At 39.1% G+C, this 19,302-nt stretch overlaps 1 protein-coding gene across 1 annotated transcript in view; it reads right to left on the bottom strand.

Moving 5' to 3' along the window:
• The window catches only part of l(2)gl (LLGL domain-containing protein l(2)gl), a 452,154-nt gene that overhangs the window by 298,456 nt on the left and 134,396 nt on the right, over positions 1 to 19,302 (bottom strand). The window contains exons 8-9 of the mRNA XM_068228315.1: positions 13,852 to 14,048; positions 6,952 to 7,106 (exon numbers count right to left, since the gene is read on the bottom strand). Of these exons, the coding sequence (XP_068084416.1) occupies positions 6,952 to 7,106; positions 13,852 to 14,048 (352 nt within the window). The remainder of the gene's footprint in view (positions 1 to 6,951; positions 7,107 to 13,851; positions 14,049 to 19,302) is intronic.

The following is a 19,302-nucleotide window of genomic DNA, read 5'->3' as shown; positions in this document are numbered from 1 at the left end:
AAATGAAATGTGTTTCTTCCTGATTGTGCTCATTACTGGTTCTGTTTCCTTGTAGACTGTTTCATTAGAAGCTACTCTCCAGTGTCCATCTTTTTTGGTATGATTTATTGACGCACGTTCTAATGATTCTTCTCTCTATCTTGAGTATTTTGTCTATTTGTGCAGTGTTAGTTGTTTTGACGATGGTTTCTCTTGCGTACGTTATTTCTGTTTGAGTGACTGTTTTATGTGTGTTATAATTTTGTTGCTATTGACAGGCCCTTTTTGTTGTATGTATTCTTGGTGACATATTGTGCTCTAGTCAATTTATTTATTCTGTTATGCCATGCTGGCTTTCCATTGAGGTTATATGTTATGATTTCTCCCAGATATTTAAAATGTATCTACAATTTTGATTTCTTGGTTTCCTATGACAATTTTGTTTATGGTGGTGGGTCATTAAACATGATTACTGTATTTTCAAAAGATATTCCAAGACCAATTTTCTGTGCTATTTCCTGTAGCATGCGTTAATGTATTGCATTTTGAAGTGAAAGCAACTCGTTAAAGAAACTAAACAACACTAGCTTATACTGCATTATGTTTTCACAACCAAAATGTTAAGAAATAGCATTTGATCAGCTTTTAGGTGTTTAGTGGTTATGTGCATTGGATTTTTCTAATGTGTAACATACAGTACATCACATTTACACACATTTTAAAAAGATAAACAAGAGAAAGTGAACGCCTCCATAATTTACAGTACTGCATTTACTGTAGGGGAGTACATAATTTATATACAGAGCACTGTATTTTCAGTTTTCTGCCGTAAAACTAATAATTTTTTTGGAATACAGTAACTGGAAGAAAATGTATCATTTGTGGCTATTATACTATACAGCACAAGCAGCAGGTTTAGAACATGCTTGACATTTTATCTCATTTATTAGCCAAGACCTTGTGTGACATTAGTGAACAATTTACAATGTACTACTTTTTCCTCCCTTATTACAAGTTTTTATACTTTGCTTTTTATACTTTTATACTTACCAATGATTAAGGTGTGAGAACTACAACACGACTGGAAAAAGGACCGACTATCAGGACCGTATAAGAGGACAACTGCCTACAGAAGAAGTGGAGGTAGAGTGGACAAGAATAAAAAACACCTTGATAAAAGAAGCAATAGAGGTTTGCGGGAAGACAAATGCGAGAGTAAGGGAAAAAGAGACACCCTGGTGGAATGAGAGAGTAAGATCCTCAATAAAGGAAAGGAACATGGCACAAAAAGAACAAGATAGAGAGAAATCCAAGCCAGAACAGGTAAGGGACGAAGGGAAGATCAGAGACCTCGAGCAAGTTTACCGGGACAAGAAACTGGGAGTTAAAAGAGTAGTAGAGGAGAAGATAAAGTGCTGAGAGAAATTTACTCAAAAACTGAAGGAAGACAGCAGAAGCAATATGAAACTATTGTTCAGAGTGATCAGAAACAAAAGGAATTCAGTTAAACCATCAAAGCAATTGAGGATCCTAATGGAAACCTGGCCAAGAAAGAAGAGGACATCAGAGAGGTTCTGAGGAATCATTCTGATTGCCTACTGAACAGGACAAAAGCAGATCAGAGAACAAAAGAACCAGCTGTTGAAACCTGCACAGAGGTACCTCCCATTGCATGGGCAGAAACAGAAGTAGCCCTTAAGAAGATGCCGTAAGGGAAATCCCCAGGAATCGAAGTCAGCACGGACATGATTAAAGCAGCAGGAGTCCAGGGTTTACAGTGGCTACACAGAGTGCTCAATGCAGTTTGGAAAGATGGCAAGATACCTACTGATTGGAGCAAGGGTGTCATTATCCCCCTGTTTAAGAAAGGAAATCGCCGAAAATGCTCCAACTACTGGGGAATAACACTCCTTTCTCATGGGCTTAAGATTCTTGAGAAAATCTTAGAGAGCAGATTGCGAGTCATCTTAGAGCCATAGTTTGAAGAGGAATAGTATGCCTTCAGGTCTAACATGTCCACAACAGACCTAATCTTCAGTGTCCATATGTTATTGGAAAAATATTGGGGAAAAGGCACAGATCTGTTTATGGTTTTCCTTGACACTGAGAAGGCATATGACAGCAATGCAAGAGAGAAGATATGGGAATGCCTAAGAAAAAAGAATGTGCCAGAGGAACTGGTGAGGAAAGTTCAGATGCTGTATGAGAACTGTACCAGCTGTGTGCGATTGGGTGACAGACATTCATCCTGGTTCGATACCGAAAGCAGAATCCAGCAAGGCAGTGCACTATCCCCATTATTGTCTATCACCATCATGGATGGCATAATGAAGAACATCAAGAAAACCTCTAGTGAACTAAATGCAATGATCTTTGCTGATGTTATGATCTGGGGAGAAACTGAGGAACGAGTAAAGTCGAGACTCAATAGGTGGAAGGTTAAGTTCCAGGAGTTCAACCCAAGATGGGGGACACGAGAGAAACCTCCCAGTAGGGCGTATTTGCATGTGATATTGTTATACATCCGGGTGTCTCCTGGGCAACGGTCTAGGACTCTTCCTAGACAGCTGATTCTCTCACACCAGAAGCAGAACTAATCAATCTTAAAATGTATTTTAAGAAACGACTCTTTTCGGAGCCATCCATGACAATAACATCCATAAATATTGAAGGCTTGTCAGCTGCCAAAGAAGAACTCTTGCAAAACCTATGCCAAGATCAGAAATGTGACGTCTTGTGCATTCAGGAAACGCATAGGGATGAACATCAGAAATGTCCAAAGATTTCAGGAATTATTTTAGTTGCAGAAAGGCCACATGCGAAATATGGCAGTGCTGTATTTGTAAAGCCAGACCTCCAGATCAGTAGTACTCATCATACTGAAGATAACAACATTGAAATAATCACCGTGGAGCTAAGCAACATGACCATTACATCTGTGTACAAGCCTCCAAATGAAAAGTTCTCTTTCCCACCACCTGCAAATTATGATAATCAAACAAAGTCAATAGTAATCGGTGACTTTAACAGCCATAGTCACGTCTGGGGATATACTCAAGAAGATGAGAATGGAGAGATCGTCATTTCATGGTCTGTAACTCAGGAGCTTTCCCTTATTCACGACAGTAAGCTTCCCTCCTCCAACAGTGGAAGATGGCACTGAGGGTATAACCCAGATCTTCTCTTTGTGAGCAACTGCTTTGTGCAGCAATGTTCTAAAGAAATAGGTTCACCAATCCCAAGAACACAACACCGGCCACCAATATGTCACCTCTCTTCATCCACAAGACCACACGAAGTTCGGATCAGACGGAGATATAACTTTCGAAAGGCTGACTGGAAAAGGTTATCCAGTATGTTCGATGAGAGGATAAAAACTGTCTCTCCTATACTCCAAGATTATGACAAATTGATATCGTGAAATTCTGTTCGCGGGCATCAATTCCCCAGCGGCTGCAGGACATGCTACCTTCAAGGTATAACTCGTGAAACAACTGCTCTACTGTACGATTACTACAGGCTTCACAAAGAAGACCTATTTAGTGAGCAAACAATTCAAGCAGCACAAAGTGCTCTTTCCTCTATCTCCCAGGCAAAGAAGGAGACATGGATGATGTTGATGTCTGAAGTCGATATGGGTAGGAGCAGTCAAGAAGCTTGGAGACTTTTAAAATGCTTGAGCAATGATCCTACGCAAGCTAACACACACAACAATGTGAGTGCAGATCAAATAGCACACCAACTTTTGCTTAGTGGAAAACCAAACCTTAAATGAAAGTATGGAAGAATCCTATAGTCAGACAACCAGACGAGAGCAATGAGTTATCTAAGCATTTCACACTAACTGAACTGGAATTAGCTCTCAGTAAGTGTAAGATTCGGAAGTCAACAGGACTCGATGACCTTCGAATGGAACAAATTAAGAACTTTGGTCCTACTGCAAAGTGCTGGTTGGTAGAACTCATGAACAACTGCGTTCAGTCTTCCATGATACCTAAAATATGGAGGAAGGCTAGGGTCATAGCCATTCTAAAACCAGGCAAAGATAAAAATGACCCTAGGAGCTACAGACCAATCTCCTTATTGTGCCATCTTTTTAAGATTCTGGAGAGACTAATCATCAATAGGTTGACTGATAAAATTGAGCCACTTCTGATTCCACAGCAAGCTGGTTTCAGGAGAGGGAAAAGCTGCACATCGCAGGTGTTGAAATTAAGTCAACACATAGAAGATGGTTTTGAAAGCCGGAAAATCACAGGAGCTGCATTTATAGATCTCTCGGCAGCATATGATACTGTTAATCACCAATTTCGTCTAGGAAAGGTATATAGTATGACAAAGGACTTTCATCTGACTTGTGCCATTAGAAACCTACTTCAAAATCGAAGTTTCTTCGCTGAGTTCCAGGGAAAAAGAAGCAGGTGGAGGATACAGAAGAATGGACTACCTCAGGGAAGCGTGTTGGCACCAATTTTTTTCAATATTTACACAAATGATCAGCCTCTTCCTGCCGGGACGAATAGTTTCATCTATGCTGATGATTGTGTCATCACTTCTCAGGGGGATAACTTCGAGGTGATTGAATAAACATTGTCCAAAGCTCTAGACACTCTTGCTGACTATTACAAGAAGAATCAACTAACACCAAACCCAACTAAGACGCAAACCTGTGTTTTCCATCTAAACAACAGGGAAGCTTCCTGAACTCTGAAGGCCACTTGGCAAGGCATAGCATTACAACACAATCCTACCCCGAAGTACCTCGGAGTGACGCTGGATCGTGCCTTAACCTACAGAAAACACTGTTTGAACATCAAGCAGAAAGTGGCTGCTAGAAACAATATTGTACGGAAGCAAACTGGAACATCTTGGGGAGCACAACCAGACACAGTGAGGATATCTGCCCTTTCGCTCTGCTATTCTACAGCTGAATACGCATGCCCGGTGTGGTACAAATCTTGCCATGCCAAAGCAGTTGATGTAGCACTCAACGAAACCTGCTGCATTATTACTGGATGTTTGAGACCCACACCTTTGGAAAAAGTGTACTGCCTTGCAGGTAGAGCACCTCTCAATATCCGCCGTGAAGTGGCAGCCAAGAAAGAAAAGAGAAAGGTGTTGACATCGGAAGCCCACCCTTTGTTTTGATATGAGCCACCACGCCAGCGGCTTGAGTCTAGGAAAAGCTTCTTGAGAGTGACCGAACGGCTTGAGTCTAGGAAAAGCTTCTTGAGAGTGACCGAAACACTTGCAGGAACAGCGCAGCAAGCAAGAATTCAAGAATGGTGTGTCAGGAGTCAACATACGAGGATCACTCAATGGATGACCCCAAAAGAGGAACTCCCTCCTGGCCATGTCACAGATTGGGTGAATTGGAGAGCACTGAATAGACTGCGCTCTGGTGTTACGCGGTGCAGGGCAAACCAGAAAAAATGGGGTTTCGATGTGGACAGTACCTTGTGTGTATGTGGAGAAGAGCAGACCACAGCCTATTTGATGCAATGTAGTTCATGCCCATTCAGCTGCACAACAGAAGACCTGGTTAAAGCAAAGCCAAATGCACTTGATGTTGCAAGATTTTGGGCTCACATAGTTTAATGTGGCTCTTCGTCATTGAAGTATTTATATTGTTTTATGTTTTTTCCTCATATTTAATTTTAAACTTATGTATGATTCTGACACGATATAAATAAATTTCAAGATAAACAAACTCAAAACAGTAGTGATGGCAATAAACAGAGAGGGACGACCAACAAACATCATGCTAGGAAACCATCCACTAGAAAGTGTGGAAAGCTTTACATACCTCGGCAGTGTAATATCTCGAGATACACTAGACACAAAGGAGGTGGCAAATAGAGTGCAGAAGAGCTCTCACTTTTACCGGCAAGTACGAACACTCCTCTGGGATCCCAAAGTACCAACAACATCAAAGCTGGTACTTCATACCAATCTTAATCTATGGTATTGAAACCTGCACCCTCATTAAGAAAGACTCATCAAGGTTGAAGTTCCTTAGGTCCAAAATTCAAAAAACCGAACTGGACAAGTTGAGGAATGATGTGGTCAGGAAGGAAGCTGGGATTGTTACATCATTGTTAGATCGGATCAGCATGTCCAGACTGAGGTGGTTAGGGCATGTAATGAGGATGGAGCCAACAAGGACAGCATATGTTAACTTGGAGCGACATGTGGCAGGGAAACAGATGGTGGGAAGACCAAGAAACCACTGGATGGACATTGTAAAGATGGACATTGCAGATCGGGGAAGGACACTGGAGGACATCATTAACAACAGAACGTATCTCAATACGACAGAATGGAAGAGGCTTGCCAGCAGTACCCAGGAAACTGGAACTGTAAAATGATGATGATACTTTGCTGACACATTATTACTGTACGTACTGTGTAAACTTTAGAAGAAATATTCCTCTCAGTCCCACTCACAAATACTGTACTGTAAACACAGTACCTATTTCAGTTATATTTTAACATTTTTATCAATTTTCTTTAATTAACCATGTAATTGTTCAGCCCAAAACGTACAGATAGGAGATTTTTGGAAGGAAAAGAAAGTTTGTGTGATCATCATCTATAACACCGTTAATTGGCGGTACTTTTGGAGTCGTTATAACTGATTTCAACTGTATATTAGCATGTTGGAGGCGTTTTCATATAGATTCCAATAACTGTATATTTTGAGATTTACAATCGTGGCTCACATGTAAATGCAGCTGATATATGAAAGCCCCACAGCATTTGCAACCTATTGTTCATTAGTATTCCTTTCAAGTGCCCATTTTCAAAATCAATCAATATATTATTGCGAAAAATGGAAATGCTAAATAGTTCATCATTAGAAGTTCAAAACTTCACATCAAGAACTGAGGACTGTATACAAAGCTACTAAAGCTGTTTTCAATCCTGTATATAAAGAAATTTTCAGGGAGAAATAAAAAGAAAGGGGGGTACCTTGATCTTCTTCATCAACAGCAATGGTAACGAAGTCTATAACTTTCGATGTGAAGTCGAACACAACATGTTTCTTCCCATGTTGTACTGTGATAGTATGGCGATCACTATAGCTAGCTCGAGGCATTCCACCCGCAAAGATCACGTAGTCATCACTAAAAATATGAAAAACCAAATTATTGTTTTCAAACCGAGTGCAGCCTTTCACTTTAAACAAATAAGCTGTAAGCTTTGCACTCTGAGTTCACTGTTTTGTATTAAATGTAAAATAACCCACCACCACCAAATGAGCTATGTTAACATTGAATACCTATTGCATTATTAACATAAAAATGAAGATGAGGAGGACATGGAATCATTCGTCAAACTTACTGCAAAGACAGATAGATAGCAAAGATAGACAGGTAGATAGAAACATAAATTTAAAAGTAATTAAAATCCAGTTCAAACAGCAATAATGCAATAAACCTCTGTTTTCAAAAGCATTCATCACCTAACACTGGACTAAGGTGATAGTTGCATGCCCTTGAAATATAAAGCAAACAGATTTATATAGCCCACTTAATGTTAGCAAAAGAAATATATTAGGGTTATTCTTTAATCACTAAAATAGCGGACAATTTACTCTCTCGAAGTCACGCCTAAAATACTGAAATCGCTGGTTAATTCTAGACTGCTTGTTATGGAATTATTTACCAACAATCAAGAACGTGTTCTCAACTAGTAAGGCCCCTTGCATGAATAAAAAATATTAACATGAAATGTCTAATTTCTTATATACATATATACATCTTCATTATAGACCATTATGCCTTTCAGCATTCAGTCTCCTAACCTCTGCAAATTAACTACATGGCTCCACATTACTCTATTCGTAACTAGCCCTGTGGCATCTTAGTTCCATATCTCTTACCTCTAAATCATTTGAAACTCACTCTAATGTTAACACGTTGAAGATCACTGCGCAACAGACAGTGGAATTTTTCTTGACATTTGTCATGACATATGGAACCATCAGAATTCAATTATTAATGGCAACGAAAATAATGTGGATTGGAGTCTATTATTGCTTTATTCCTACATACTATTGTTACATAACTTCAGAAATGATTATTAAACCTATGGTGCTCCAATGTTCTAAGTTAAAATTATAAAAGAAAACAACACAGATGACAATATATCATGCTAGTCATTGAACTTAGGACATATTTATAAATTATATGCAAGGATAACAGCTTTTCGTAGATACACAGCACTTGTGAACCAAGTCATAGTGAGGTTTGCATAACAATGTTTTGTCTAGGTAATGTTTACAGTATGTTGTTACTTTCTTCACTTTCCTTGCAGCCTCTCAACCTCTAGTTTCGTTAGCCTCTTTGTAGCATATGCTGCAGTATTTCTTTTCCGTGTGGAATTTCCAGCCTTTTCAGTTTCTTGTGTCTCTACAAGGAGATGGATAATACGATTGTGACGAGGTGTTTCTACTTCATCCAACAAGCACATCAGTTCAAGAGCACATTTCTCCTTGAAGGTGGTGAAGGACATTTTCTGCAGCTTTGGCTCTGTTTGATAGTTTCTGAATGCAATCCACGAATTCACCAAGCTCGTTCCAATTAGTAGTTCCATCGCTATCTTGTGATACCATTGGACAGTTTTCAAAACAGATTTATTATAGGATGATACGTGATCAGATACATCAATGCCAAGCATTGCTTTGTTATAGTCAATAACTACGGATGGTTTGAAAATTTCTGTGTTATTCTTATCACATTTTCCTGAAGATACGAATTCCAGCTGGTGCTTAGTTGAGAGCATATAAACCTCTCGCTTGTCCATTCCCAACAGTGCTACGATACCATTCCGTGATACCTTAGCAACCATTTCTCCTTTCTCGACTCTTTCTTTTAGACTATTGCTACACTACATTGTGTTCATTCTAATAATATGTTACCTTTCACGTTCCTATCTTTGTACGACTTGATACCTAGCCTTAGAATACCAATAAGGCAATAAGGGGTACGGTAAAAAGCGAGATGAATCTTCGTAGCAAGTTTTTAGGTCCAGATGCCCTTCCTAACATCAACTTCATCACAGGAGTTTAATAAGATGAAATGAATTATGTGATGTATGATAGTAGGAAGGGAGAGGGCAAAACCATGGTGTTGGCACTAAGCTTACTCCTGTCGAATAGCACCCAACGGACAAATCACCATCAACAGCATCATTACCCTCAATCCATACGATCACTGCAGAGAGGTTTGGAATTAAATGCAGGCTTTTGTCCGGCAATCTAGTGATTAGAAATTGTACACCACCACTTTAACTACCCTGCTGGCCAACATTCTGATGAACATTTTTTTCAACCAACGGGACTCTAACGAGCTAACCACGGTGTCAGACCACAAAGTCTTGATGCCTTTATGATCATGTCCAACACGGCGATACCTAGTAATGAAGGATAATATGCTTGGGGTCTTGGAAGGTCTACATTTCATTCAAAAACAAAATGTTGTGGGGAATAGCACATAACAGCAAAGAAATTACATTATTCTTTTTTAGCTTCCTGCTAACAGTGCATGAATTTAAGAAGGTATTTTTAGTGATGAGAAAACTGAGGCCAGAGACAAGGAAGGTAATAGCCCTGGCATTTGCTTGGTGTGAAACTGCAGAAATCATCTTCAAGGTTACCAAGGATGTGGCTCGAACCAACCATCTCCCAAATCCAAGCAGTATTGCATAGCCAACTCACTTCGTCAATTATTTTTTTCATACATAAATGATATATAATCTTTACGTCAACCAACAAAGATTGTACCAACATGTTATATAAATGCCCGGACACATGGTCCAGTAACTTCTTTCATACCTGCTAAATTGCTGCCTTTCATTTTCCCGCAACTTGTATGATAATTGTAATGTACTCCTACGAATCTACAATATCTACTATTTTTATTTTCTACCTGTTCATCTTCTGCGCCCACCGTCGCCATCTACTTCCTGCTATTACATATATATTTTCTTTGTGGCCGTTGTTGAACAGCAATGAATAGAAATCAGTAAAGCAACAAAAGTCCTTGTGATTTTTGTGTCTTATCATTTAATTTTGTCTAGTCAACATGTTGGGTATACAAAAACATTTAAAGAACTGAAGTGTTTATGCAAAGCAAATTATTGTATGAAGCTTTCTTATTTAAAAATTATTAAATATTTAGGCCTATGAAGAAATGGACTATGAAGAAGATTTATGTTCTTTTACATTTCCTGATTTAAATTGTATTATTTTGTTAAGTATAGAAAGGGATGTGGAATTTTTATACATGACTTGTGAGGCAGGGTGTGCCGCATGTAAGTGGCCCTTTCCTATCGTTTTGTAATATCCGCGAAGATGCAAAGTCGGCAAAAAGGATTGTTCCAGAAGATAATTATCATAGGCCAAAATTCTAGTGTTTTTATTGGCCAGTATATTAGGATTTTTAATTGGTGAATGTGGCAAACTGGAGTGTTGCTATTGGTTATTTGTAATCCATTTCCTGTTTGAGGCTCCTCACGTGTGCAAGTTAATTTGTCCGCGTCTTTGAATTTGGAGCACTACAGTGGGCAGCCGCGTTTTGCGTCCGTCCCGCAATGGGTCTTCAGCCGGCCAAGGTAAGCGCTGTTTTACCTTATGTTATTTAAATGCATTCTTGTGTTTCGGACTATTCCCACTTAATGTAACTTCAGTAATTATGTAGAATTTCATCTTGTGCGCCGGAGTTTCCTCTAGTTTTCCACATTTTCCAAAATAGAGCATTTATATGACTTAGCGATTATGCTAGTCCGCAACGTGTTGTTTTCAGAGACAGACCTCCTTTTCTAAGTCTAGTTGTAATTGAAAGTAACTGAAAAACTTTTTTGAATAGTGTAATTAATTTTGTTTCGTTCAAGGTTGCCTCCTTTCTTTCTGTAAATTTTACCTTAATGTGAACCTCTATGTCAAAGTTTTCATTCCGTAAATTTAACTTTTAATGTGAATCTCTATGTCAAAGTTTGTTCGTGACCGAAGAACTTAACTGTTTCCCTTACACATCTTTTGTTTTGTATCTCAAATATCAGTTAATCCGCAGTTCATTTATTTGCTCATTTATAATTGTATGTTCATTTTCTCAATAATTATTTTTCTGTTGGGTGTATAATTGTAAGTCTCTTCTCCCTCATAACATAATACGTTCCCATGGACCTCATAGGGCTTCCAACAGCTTCCACTCTCCTCTCTTAGTTGTCATTTTTAGGCCTGTAAGTGTTCCCTTGTATTTGATTTAATATTGCGTATCGAAAGATACTCGTCACGTTTCCATGTTCTGATGTGAATTCTCCACCGCGGCGTCATTGTACTATTTCCTTATTCATATTATTAAGTGTCTATATTATTTACAACTATTTCTTTATTCACATTTATTTTTATTATATTTATTATTATTGTTTTCACATTATTATTATTATTTATATTACCACTATTATTATACTTATTATTAGTATGTGTAAGGGGTAATTGTCCCGATTACGGTAACATTCTTCATACGCCGTGCTATTGCTCGCCTGCCTGCCTCGTGCTCCGTCAACTGCAGGGTCTCTCTACATACTGTGCGCCGCTTGCTCCAGCTGCTTCTACGCTGCGTCATCGGCTACGTCGTTGAACTTTCTCAATGTTTCCTGCTAGTGCATCGACCTTCCATCTGTCTGCCTATAAATGGGCCTAGCACTGCCCGCTTTAGCTAGTCTGGCATCGATTGTGGACTGAAGTGGAGGGAGATTCAATATTGTCGTCTTAAGGCCGGTGTCTCCACTGATTAACATTTACCAACAACATGTTATATGTTAAAAGTGTTAAATGTTAACTGGTGACACCATCAACATGTTAAATGTTAAATACTGTTTCATTTAACATTGTGTCCTCACTTGATAAACATGTTAAACTTGACTTCCTTTGTTTATACACAGGTAGTTTATCATAATTTGTGGTAATACATTGACGTGGTGTCTAGTATTTTCAAACAAGGACAATGAACTCAGATGAAGAGGATTTGGCCTTCGTTATTGCCACTGTTGCTTCTTGTTATGATTTAGAAATGCAGTTTTATTAGGCACATTTCCTCCCCTCATGCTGCTCAATGCTTCAAAAGCAAACCACTTTGAAGTATAAACTTTGTCCGCTCCTGCCCCCGACTTCCGACTTTTCTGAACCTTTTACAATTCTCGACTGTACTGGGAGCGGAGGGACGCTAGTTATTTTTCGATGCACTTGCGGAAACAATTATAGATAATTTTGAGTTCCTTGAAACCGTCGTCTTTCTTCGCTTTATCTCTGTATTCCTTTGATGAGACATCCCACAAACAAGGCCTTTCTATTATATCATTAAGTCGAGAGTAATCTCCCCTGTTCCACTCCATTTCTAACTATAAATTTTAGTATAGTGCAGAGAGAACGAAACACTTCGCGTACTGTATTTGTAGCTTATAACAAAGAGAATGAGTGTTGTGGAGTGTTGTAACTATAATCCTACTTCACAACAAGGATCATATAAGAGAAGCACGTCGTTTGCGTCGTTTAGGCTATCTGTTGGTATGGAAACAGCATGGAAGTTGCCGAAGCTGTGCCGACACCTCACAAACAACGAATTGACTTGACATGTTTTTCACGTGGAGCAGAAAACACGCCAACATGTTAAAAGTGTTAACCTCAACATTCTGAGTTAACATGCAAAATCAATTGGAAGACACAATCACAGTATACATATCAATTATAACATGCTAAATTTAACATGATGGTGTTAAATGTTAATCAGTGGAGACCGGCCCTTACTTGCACAAACTTTGATACTATTCCATCTATGTGGACATATCTAACAGCATGAGGACTGGGTGAATAAAATAAGAACTTATGTTGATATATTCATGCAGGAGCTCTTATTCCTCCTTGATTGCCCTTCAGGCACTGTCAACTTATACAAATTTACTGCCTTTTGGTGGTCAGTGATTCGTTATACTTTTTTCTTGGAACTTAATCTTCCGGTCTCTTCAAAGTTAACATGGACTTGTTATTTACAATGTCAAGGTGTGGATAAGAACTTTAAAGCCACTTCTCTTCTAAGCGAAAGTTGTTATACTCTAGTGCAGTTTTGGCATTTAAGTAGCTCTATTTCCCCTCTTTCTCCCTCCTCTCCTCTCTCCATGAATTCCCATTGATCATTTTTTTTAAAATATTCTTGTTCTATGTTTATAAATTATCATTTGAAAACACCCTGGAGGTGTAGTTTTTATTGTGGCCTGTTAAAGTTGCATTTTTGGATGATGAATGTTAAATTTCTTTAACGATTGTTACTCTTGTTATACTACAGTACGTGTGTTTCCTTGTTGGGATAATCTTATGAATTTAATTCAACACCAATCTAGTCATGGTGTTTTAGAAGTCTCTTTCAGAAAGGACACTTTTCATGCCTTACAAAACTATTTTGCTGAAATTCCATGGAAATTTAATTGTAAAAGATTGTTTTCATCTTGTTGTCCCTTATATGTTTATACAAACTGTTGCCCTCACAAAAGGCAGCAACAAAGCCCTTCTTTCCAAAAAGGTGACTGAGCGTTCAGTATACAAGAGAGTCTCTATTTTTCTTTTTTTATGTCTATTCAACACATGCATAATACCTTCAATACAGAACACTGTTACATAGTGCACTTAATTAGTGGTCCTACTTGAAACCTTAAACAAAAGGGTTTCTTCTTAAAGGAAGAAATAAGGGAGAATTAAATGTAAGTTTTGTAAGTGATTGATGAGGGACCAATCAAAACATGTCCCAGGTGCATCATTTTTCGAATGAAACCCTTTTATTTAAGATATTAAAAATATAATACAAACAGCATTACGTTTTAGTATGTCTCCAAAACAACTTTGTGACTGCTTTGCAAGGAAAGGGTCCATAAACAGTTGTGGGCTCTCCTGAAGGTCGTTCACCAACATTAACATCCCAAATTGCATAGCTGCCGTCATTGTGTGAAGAAGCAAACTGCATTCCTGATTTGTGCCAACACACACTCTCAAGCTGCTGAGTGCTGATGTATGTCTGAAAAATATGCAAAGCAAATTCAAACACTAAATACAAGCCATGTTCCTAAAACACTAAAAAATAAAAAATTGAATGAATTAAAAAAGGGATTTAATCACCCCAATACATAGTTATTAATGACAGGCAATTTCCTCACACACTTCAATAGATTTCAAAAGAAAAAACAGAAATCACAACTAAGCATGATGGCAATGATATATAGGGAAGTTCCTCTTCCAGGTACCCCCATAAGGCATCCTTTTATTCCTCCTCATAGCTAACTTATGGAGCATAGGCAGTTACAGTGGTAAACTCTTCTGCAACACACAACTTCACACTCATTATTTGGTCATGTCTTCTGTGACCACTAACCATGCAAGTGACCATGTCTTTCAAGAGAATAATTCTGACACCATTTCTTCCTGCATTATTTGATCCACTAGACAGCAACTTAAAGCCACTTCCAAGTATTCTTGTTTTATTGACTTTCCACCTAGTTTCGTGAATACACGGAATTCAAATCCTTCTTCTTATCATTAGGTCCACAATCGCTCTTCCTTTCCCAGTCATAGATCCAACATTCAGGGTACCAAGTTTCAACTGGACTTGCTTCTTGAGCCAAGTTCACCACAGACTGGTTACAAGCATAGTTGACTTCTCACCCAGATACAAAACCACAGTACTATACTTCAGATGCAACTGTAGAGGATATTCTCTGGTTAACTTCCATGCTCCTACCAACTGACTCCAACAGGAAAAAAACAGACCACAGACCAGTACTGGGACACCTTCAAAGAAACCCTAGATAAAGTCCCACATCATGACACAACTATACTGCTAGGAGATTTGAATGCCCAGATTAGGAGAGAAATGAAATACCAAAAGATTGTAGGAAGATACCCTGCCTATAAGGAGGCTTTATCAGCCTACGCACTAAGTATGGACTACCGGTATTCTTGATGTCCACAGCCTTCAAACACCTACCCAGGAAGGCCATCACATGACGCAATCCAAATAGTATGATGGATGAGTTTCAGACCAGCAATAGACAGGCAGCATGACTGCGACATTATGAAGGTTAAGGTGCTAAGAGGAGCCAACACTGACTCTGATCGTTACCTGTTCCAAGTGAAAACGAACCTGAAGCTACTAAAAACAGACCAATGGTATGCTAATGAAAAACAAGATGATCCCTAAATTGACAGCACAAGCTACCAACAGAGACTGAACCATGATAACAGCAGGATAACACCACTGCAAAGTGAGACCCACTTGGAGATGCTATAACAGCAGCAGCTGAGGAGACCTACAGGAATTTGTCATCCAATGTGGTCCAGCAAATACAATGAGGTTTTAGAGGCCAGAAGATCAGCATAGGTCAAATGGAACCAACGTAAAATGATGCCTAACTACAAACCTTTGTTACACGTGGGAGAACCATGTCCAGTATCACAAGAGAGGCAAAAATGAAGCACAACAAAGAACTGTTCAAACAAGCAGAGGAAGACTTTGCAACGAACAACTATAGAGATCTATACAAGGGCCTAAAACAAACATGACCCAGTTCGCTCCCCCTACCTCACATCTCCATAGACCAGACGGATCACTGTGCCTCAATGACAGTGAATGCACTATGACCCTAGCTACCTAATTCCAAGCACTCCTAAATGCTGAAGAACCTGCCCAACGACTCCCAGTTATAGAACCCACATATCTTAACACCAGCAACTACAGAGGAATATCACTCCTTGTGGTCACATATAAAATTTTTCTAAGATCCTAGAATGGCATGTAATGTGGCAACTAGACAACAAGTTAGGGGAATACCAAGCGAAGTTCAAAGCATCAAGATCCTGTACTGGAAAGATACAAAACCTCAAAAGCATCCTAAAAAAAACCCACCAGACTGTGGGTAGTTACCTTCGTTGACTTCCAGAAGGCATACAACTCCGTGGATAGAACAACATTCTTCAAAACCCTATGGAAAACAGGACTCAATGAAAAAAGCAATAGGTTGCTGCAAGCCATTCTGCAAAACACCACTTCCTACGTAAAGTTTAGAGGACAGCTCTCGGAGAGCTTCCCAATCAAAATAGGGGTGAGACAAGGAGACGGGATCTCATGCATATTATTTAACCCTTCCACCCTGAATAGGCCTTTGGTTGTGGTATCATACACAACCATTAACCCGGCTCAAGGGAGATAGGGTCATTTTCCCTATCCTTCACTTGAGTAATTCTTGTGTGGCGCATCTACGCTGCAGGGGTGGGTATCCTCCACATCAATAGGCCGGTGTGAAGGAGAGCTAAGTTCAGGCAGAGACCCAGTCTCACGGGGTATAACGTGGAACCCATGCCCAAAGTTACTGATGAAGACCTTAACAGCATCTTAGGCAGAGAAGGAGACCTTCGGAATGGCAAAGATGGTGGATGAGGCAACACAACCTCTCTGGGGAAAATTAGAAGAGGAAACCACGGCCTTGTGGAAAAGAAGGATCTTCAAAGGCTAAAGGAGTAAACCCTGAAAGAAAATCCTCAGATGCGTTAGGCTTAGCAGGTCAGCAGATGAGTAAATTTGTACTTGCTTTCAACTATAATACAAGCCTCGGATGGAAGATTAAAAATGGAAATGGAATTGACAAGTCTCTGGCTACGGTTGCACAGTATGATGATAATCCTGATGTTCGTGCAAGTGTTAGATCAGAGAACAAAACCCAATTTGGAACAATAAATATTTTAACAATGAATGAGAAGGAAAATGAATTGATTGACCTAATGGAGAGACGAAAACTCGACATCCTGGGATTAGGTGAAGTAAAATGGAAAGGGAATGAAGAAACTTTTTTTTTCTAGTTGCTAGTTTCTAGTTGCCCCTTTAGACAGTATTTACCTAACAAACCAAGAGGAAAATACGAAATAAAAGTATGGCTCCTCTCGGATGTCGACACGGCTAATGTGTGTGCCGCTGAAGTTTACACCGGTAAACCAGTAAACGGACAGAGAAAAGTGAACCAGGGAAGGAATGTGGTATTGAGACTAGGCAAAGATATTGAGGGAACAGGGAGAACCATCACTACAGACAATTTCTTCACCGACTTTACTCTGGCTAGCGAGCTTCTGAAAAAGAAACTAACACTGGTTGGTACACTCCGCAGGAACAAGCCTGAAATTCCTTGCGAATTTATGCCATCATGATCTCGGGATCCGTTGTCATTAACTTTTGGATTCTAGCGAGACATTACCATAGTGTCCTACGTGCCTAAGAAGAACAAGGCTGTATACTTCAGTCTACCATACAGCATGAAAACAGTATCTCTAATGCACCCCCCCCAAGAAGCCAAACATGATATTGGATTATAACGCCGTGGTGCGGACACGACAGACAAATTAGCCAACACATACACTTGCAAGAGGGGTGGCCTGTTGCTTTATTTTACAATATAATTGACCTTGCAGCAATAAATGCTTATGTGCTCCACATACATGTGAATCCGAATTACAATGCACAGAAACTTTATAAAAGGCGTTTGTTCCTGAAAGACTTAGGAAAATAAATGACGGAACAACTACACAGAGAAAGAATCCAGAGAGATCCTCCACAAGCAGTGACGGTGAAACTTCAAGTTGTGGGTACCAGTTCTCAAGATGTAACCAACACAAGTGTGGTCGTTGCACTGTATGTAGACCAAAGAAGAACCAAAAAAACCACAATAAAATGTGCTGTTTGTTAAACTTTCTTGTGTCAGGAGCATGTCAATGTGTATTGCACATCTTGCATTGGCTAAGGTGAAGGAGAATAGCAGTTCTTGTCATGTCTCATTATGTCATTTGTTGTTTTTAAATTATGTTGTAATCAGGCTTAAAAAGTGCTTTGTAAAATCATATGAATGTCTTTTCTTACACAGTACGCATTTTTAGACTGTCGACGCGGAACAATGGCTTTAGTTATGTCGTATTTTTTGCGGCTGTACAATTATGCTTTATTTCAGCGGGTTTAATAACCATTAAATTAAAATTGGCATCATAATATCTAAGGGAGCTCATTGAAAATTTGCCAGTAATACAAATTCCACGCGTCTCTACAATACGACAATCCACCAGGAAAATATTCTTGGTTACTACAAAACTGTTACTTTCACTCAGCGTCAGATATAACTGGCTGCCGCTACACACACGTCTTGCTTGCCAGATTCGGCCAACTTCAGCGGCTAGCGATGTATAGGTCTTATCGTAATCTATAATCTTCATTTCCGTATTGACGAACTACACAATTAGAAATAGGAAAGGAGAACATAACAGAAGAATTTTACATCACTCTAGATCAGTATACCAATCCAAATTACAACATAAATGAAATCACAGAAAAAACTAACATCATCTTCAATACAGTTATCCCCACCCTAAAAAACACTTACCTTAAGATAATCGATAAACAGAACGCGACATCTAACAACACACCCAGCTCCACCCCTACCCCCACAACAGCAACTTTCCCTACCCCTCCTTCCCTTCCCCTCACAGCAGCTAGTATGAGCCCAAGAACAACACGAAGCAGTACACAACAAGCTCGCATATCAAACACATCTCAGCCACACCAACAACAGTAAGTACATATTCAAATTAGCACACACAACCCTTAGACATTCCTCCAACATAAATATCACTCATAGTTCAATCTTAACTCCCACAGATAAATATAACATCACTGCACAGCTACAAATGGGAAAGGAGCCACTACTTTGAACCCAATGTCACCCAAATTTTATGGACGTCACAGGACAACATATTTGATTTTAACATAAGGCAACACACACAGCAGAGCTGAACATATTTTAGCCTAATTTTAACCATACGTCTGGCACCTTTTTAAAATTGGAAAGTGTTTTACGCTATGTACATACATGAAGACAAAATGGTTTACTCATACAATTTTACAAGCAAACCATATCATTTAAACTCCAGGAACAGCAGCTGAGTGTACAACTGTGTAAACAAGACTTGAACACGGGAGTTAGCCAACAAGCAAGACACGAACGTTCATGTGCATGAAGTGCTCCCATATATTGTATTCATCTTGTACATATATATATGTTAGTTTTAAGTGAGATATGTTTTATCAACTAATTTTAAGATCTTAAACATACTATTTTAGACATACAATGCATTGTTGATCCAGTGACGTTACACATAGGCACTGTACGACAGGTTGCCGAGGCTTGCGATGTAGGCCTATAATAAAGAGGCGGTCGTTTATTGTCAACGAGTTTTGTGTG

Source organism: Anabrus simplex, chromosome 6 (assembly GCF_040414725.1).
Source record: "Anabrus simplex isolate iqAnaSimp1 chromosome 6, ASM4041472v1, whole genome shotgun sequence".
NCBI classification, from domain to species: Eukaryota; Metazoa; Arthropoda; class Insecta; order Orthoptera; family Tettigoniidae; genus Anabrus; species Anabrus simplex.
Note: the sequence above shows the minus strand (reverse complement) of the source record. Positions and strands in the feature narration are given on the sequence as shown.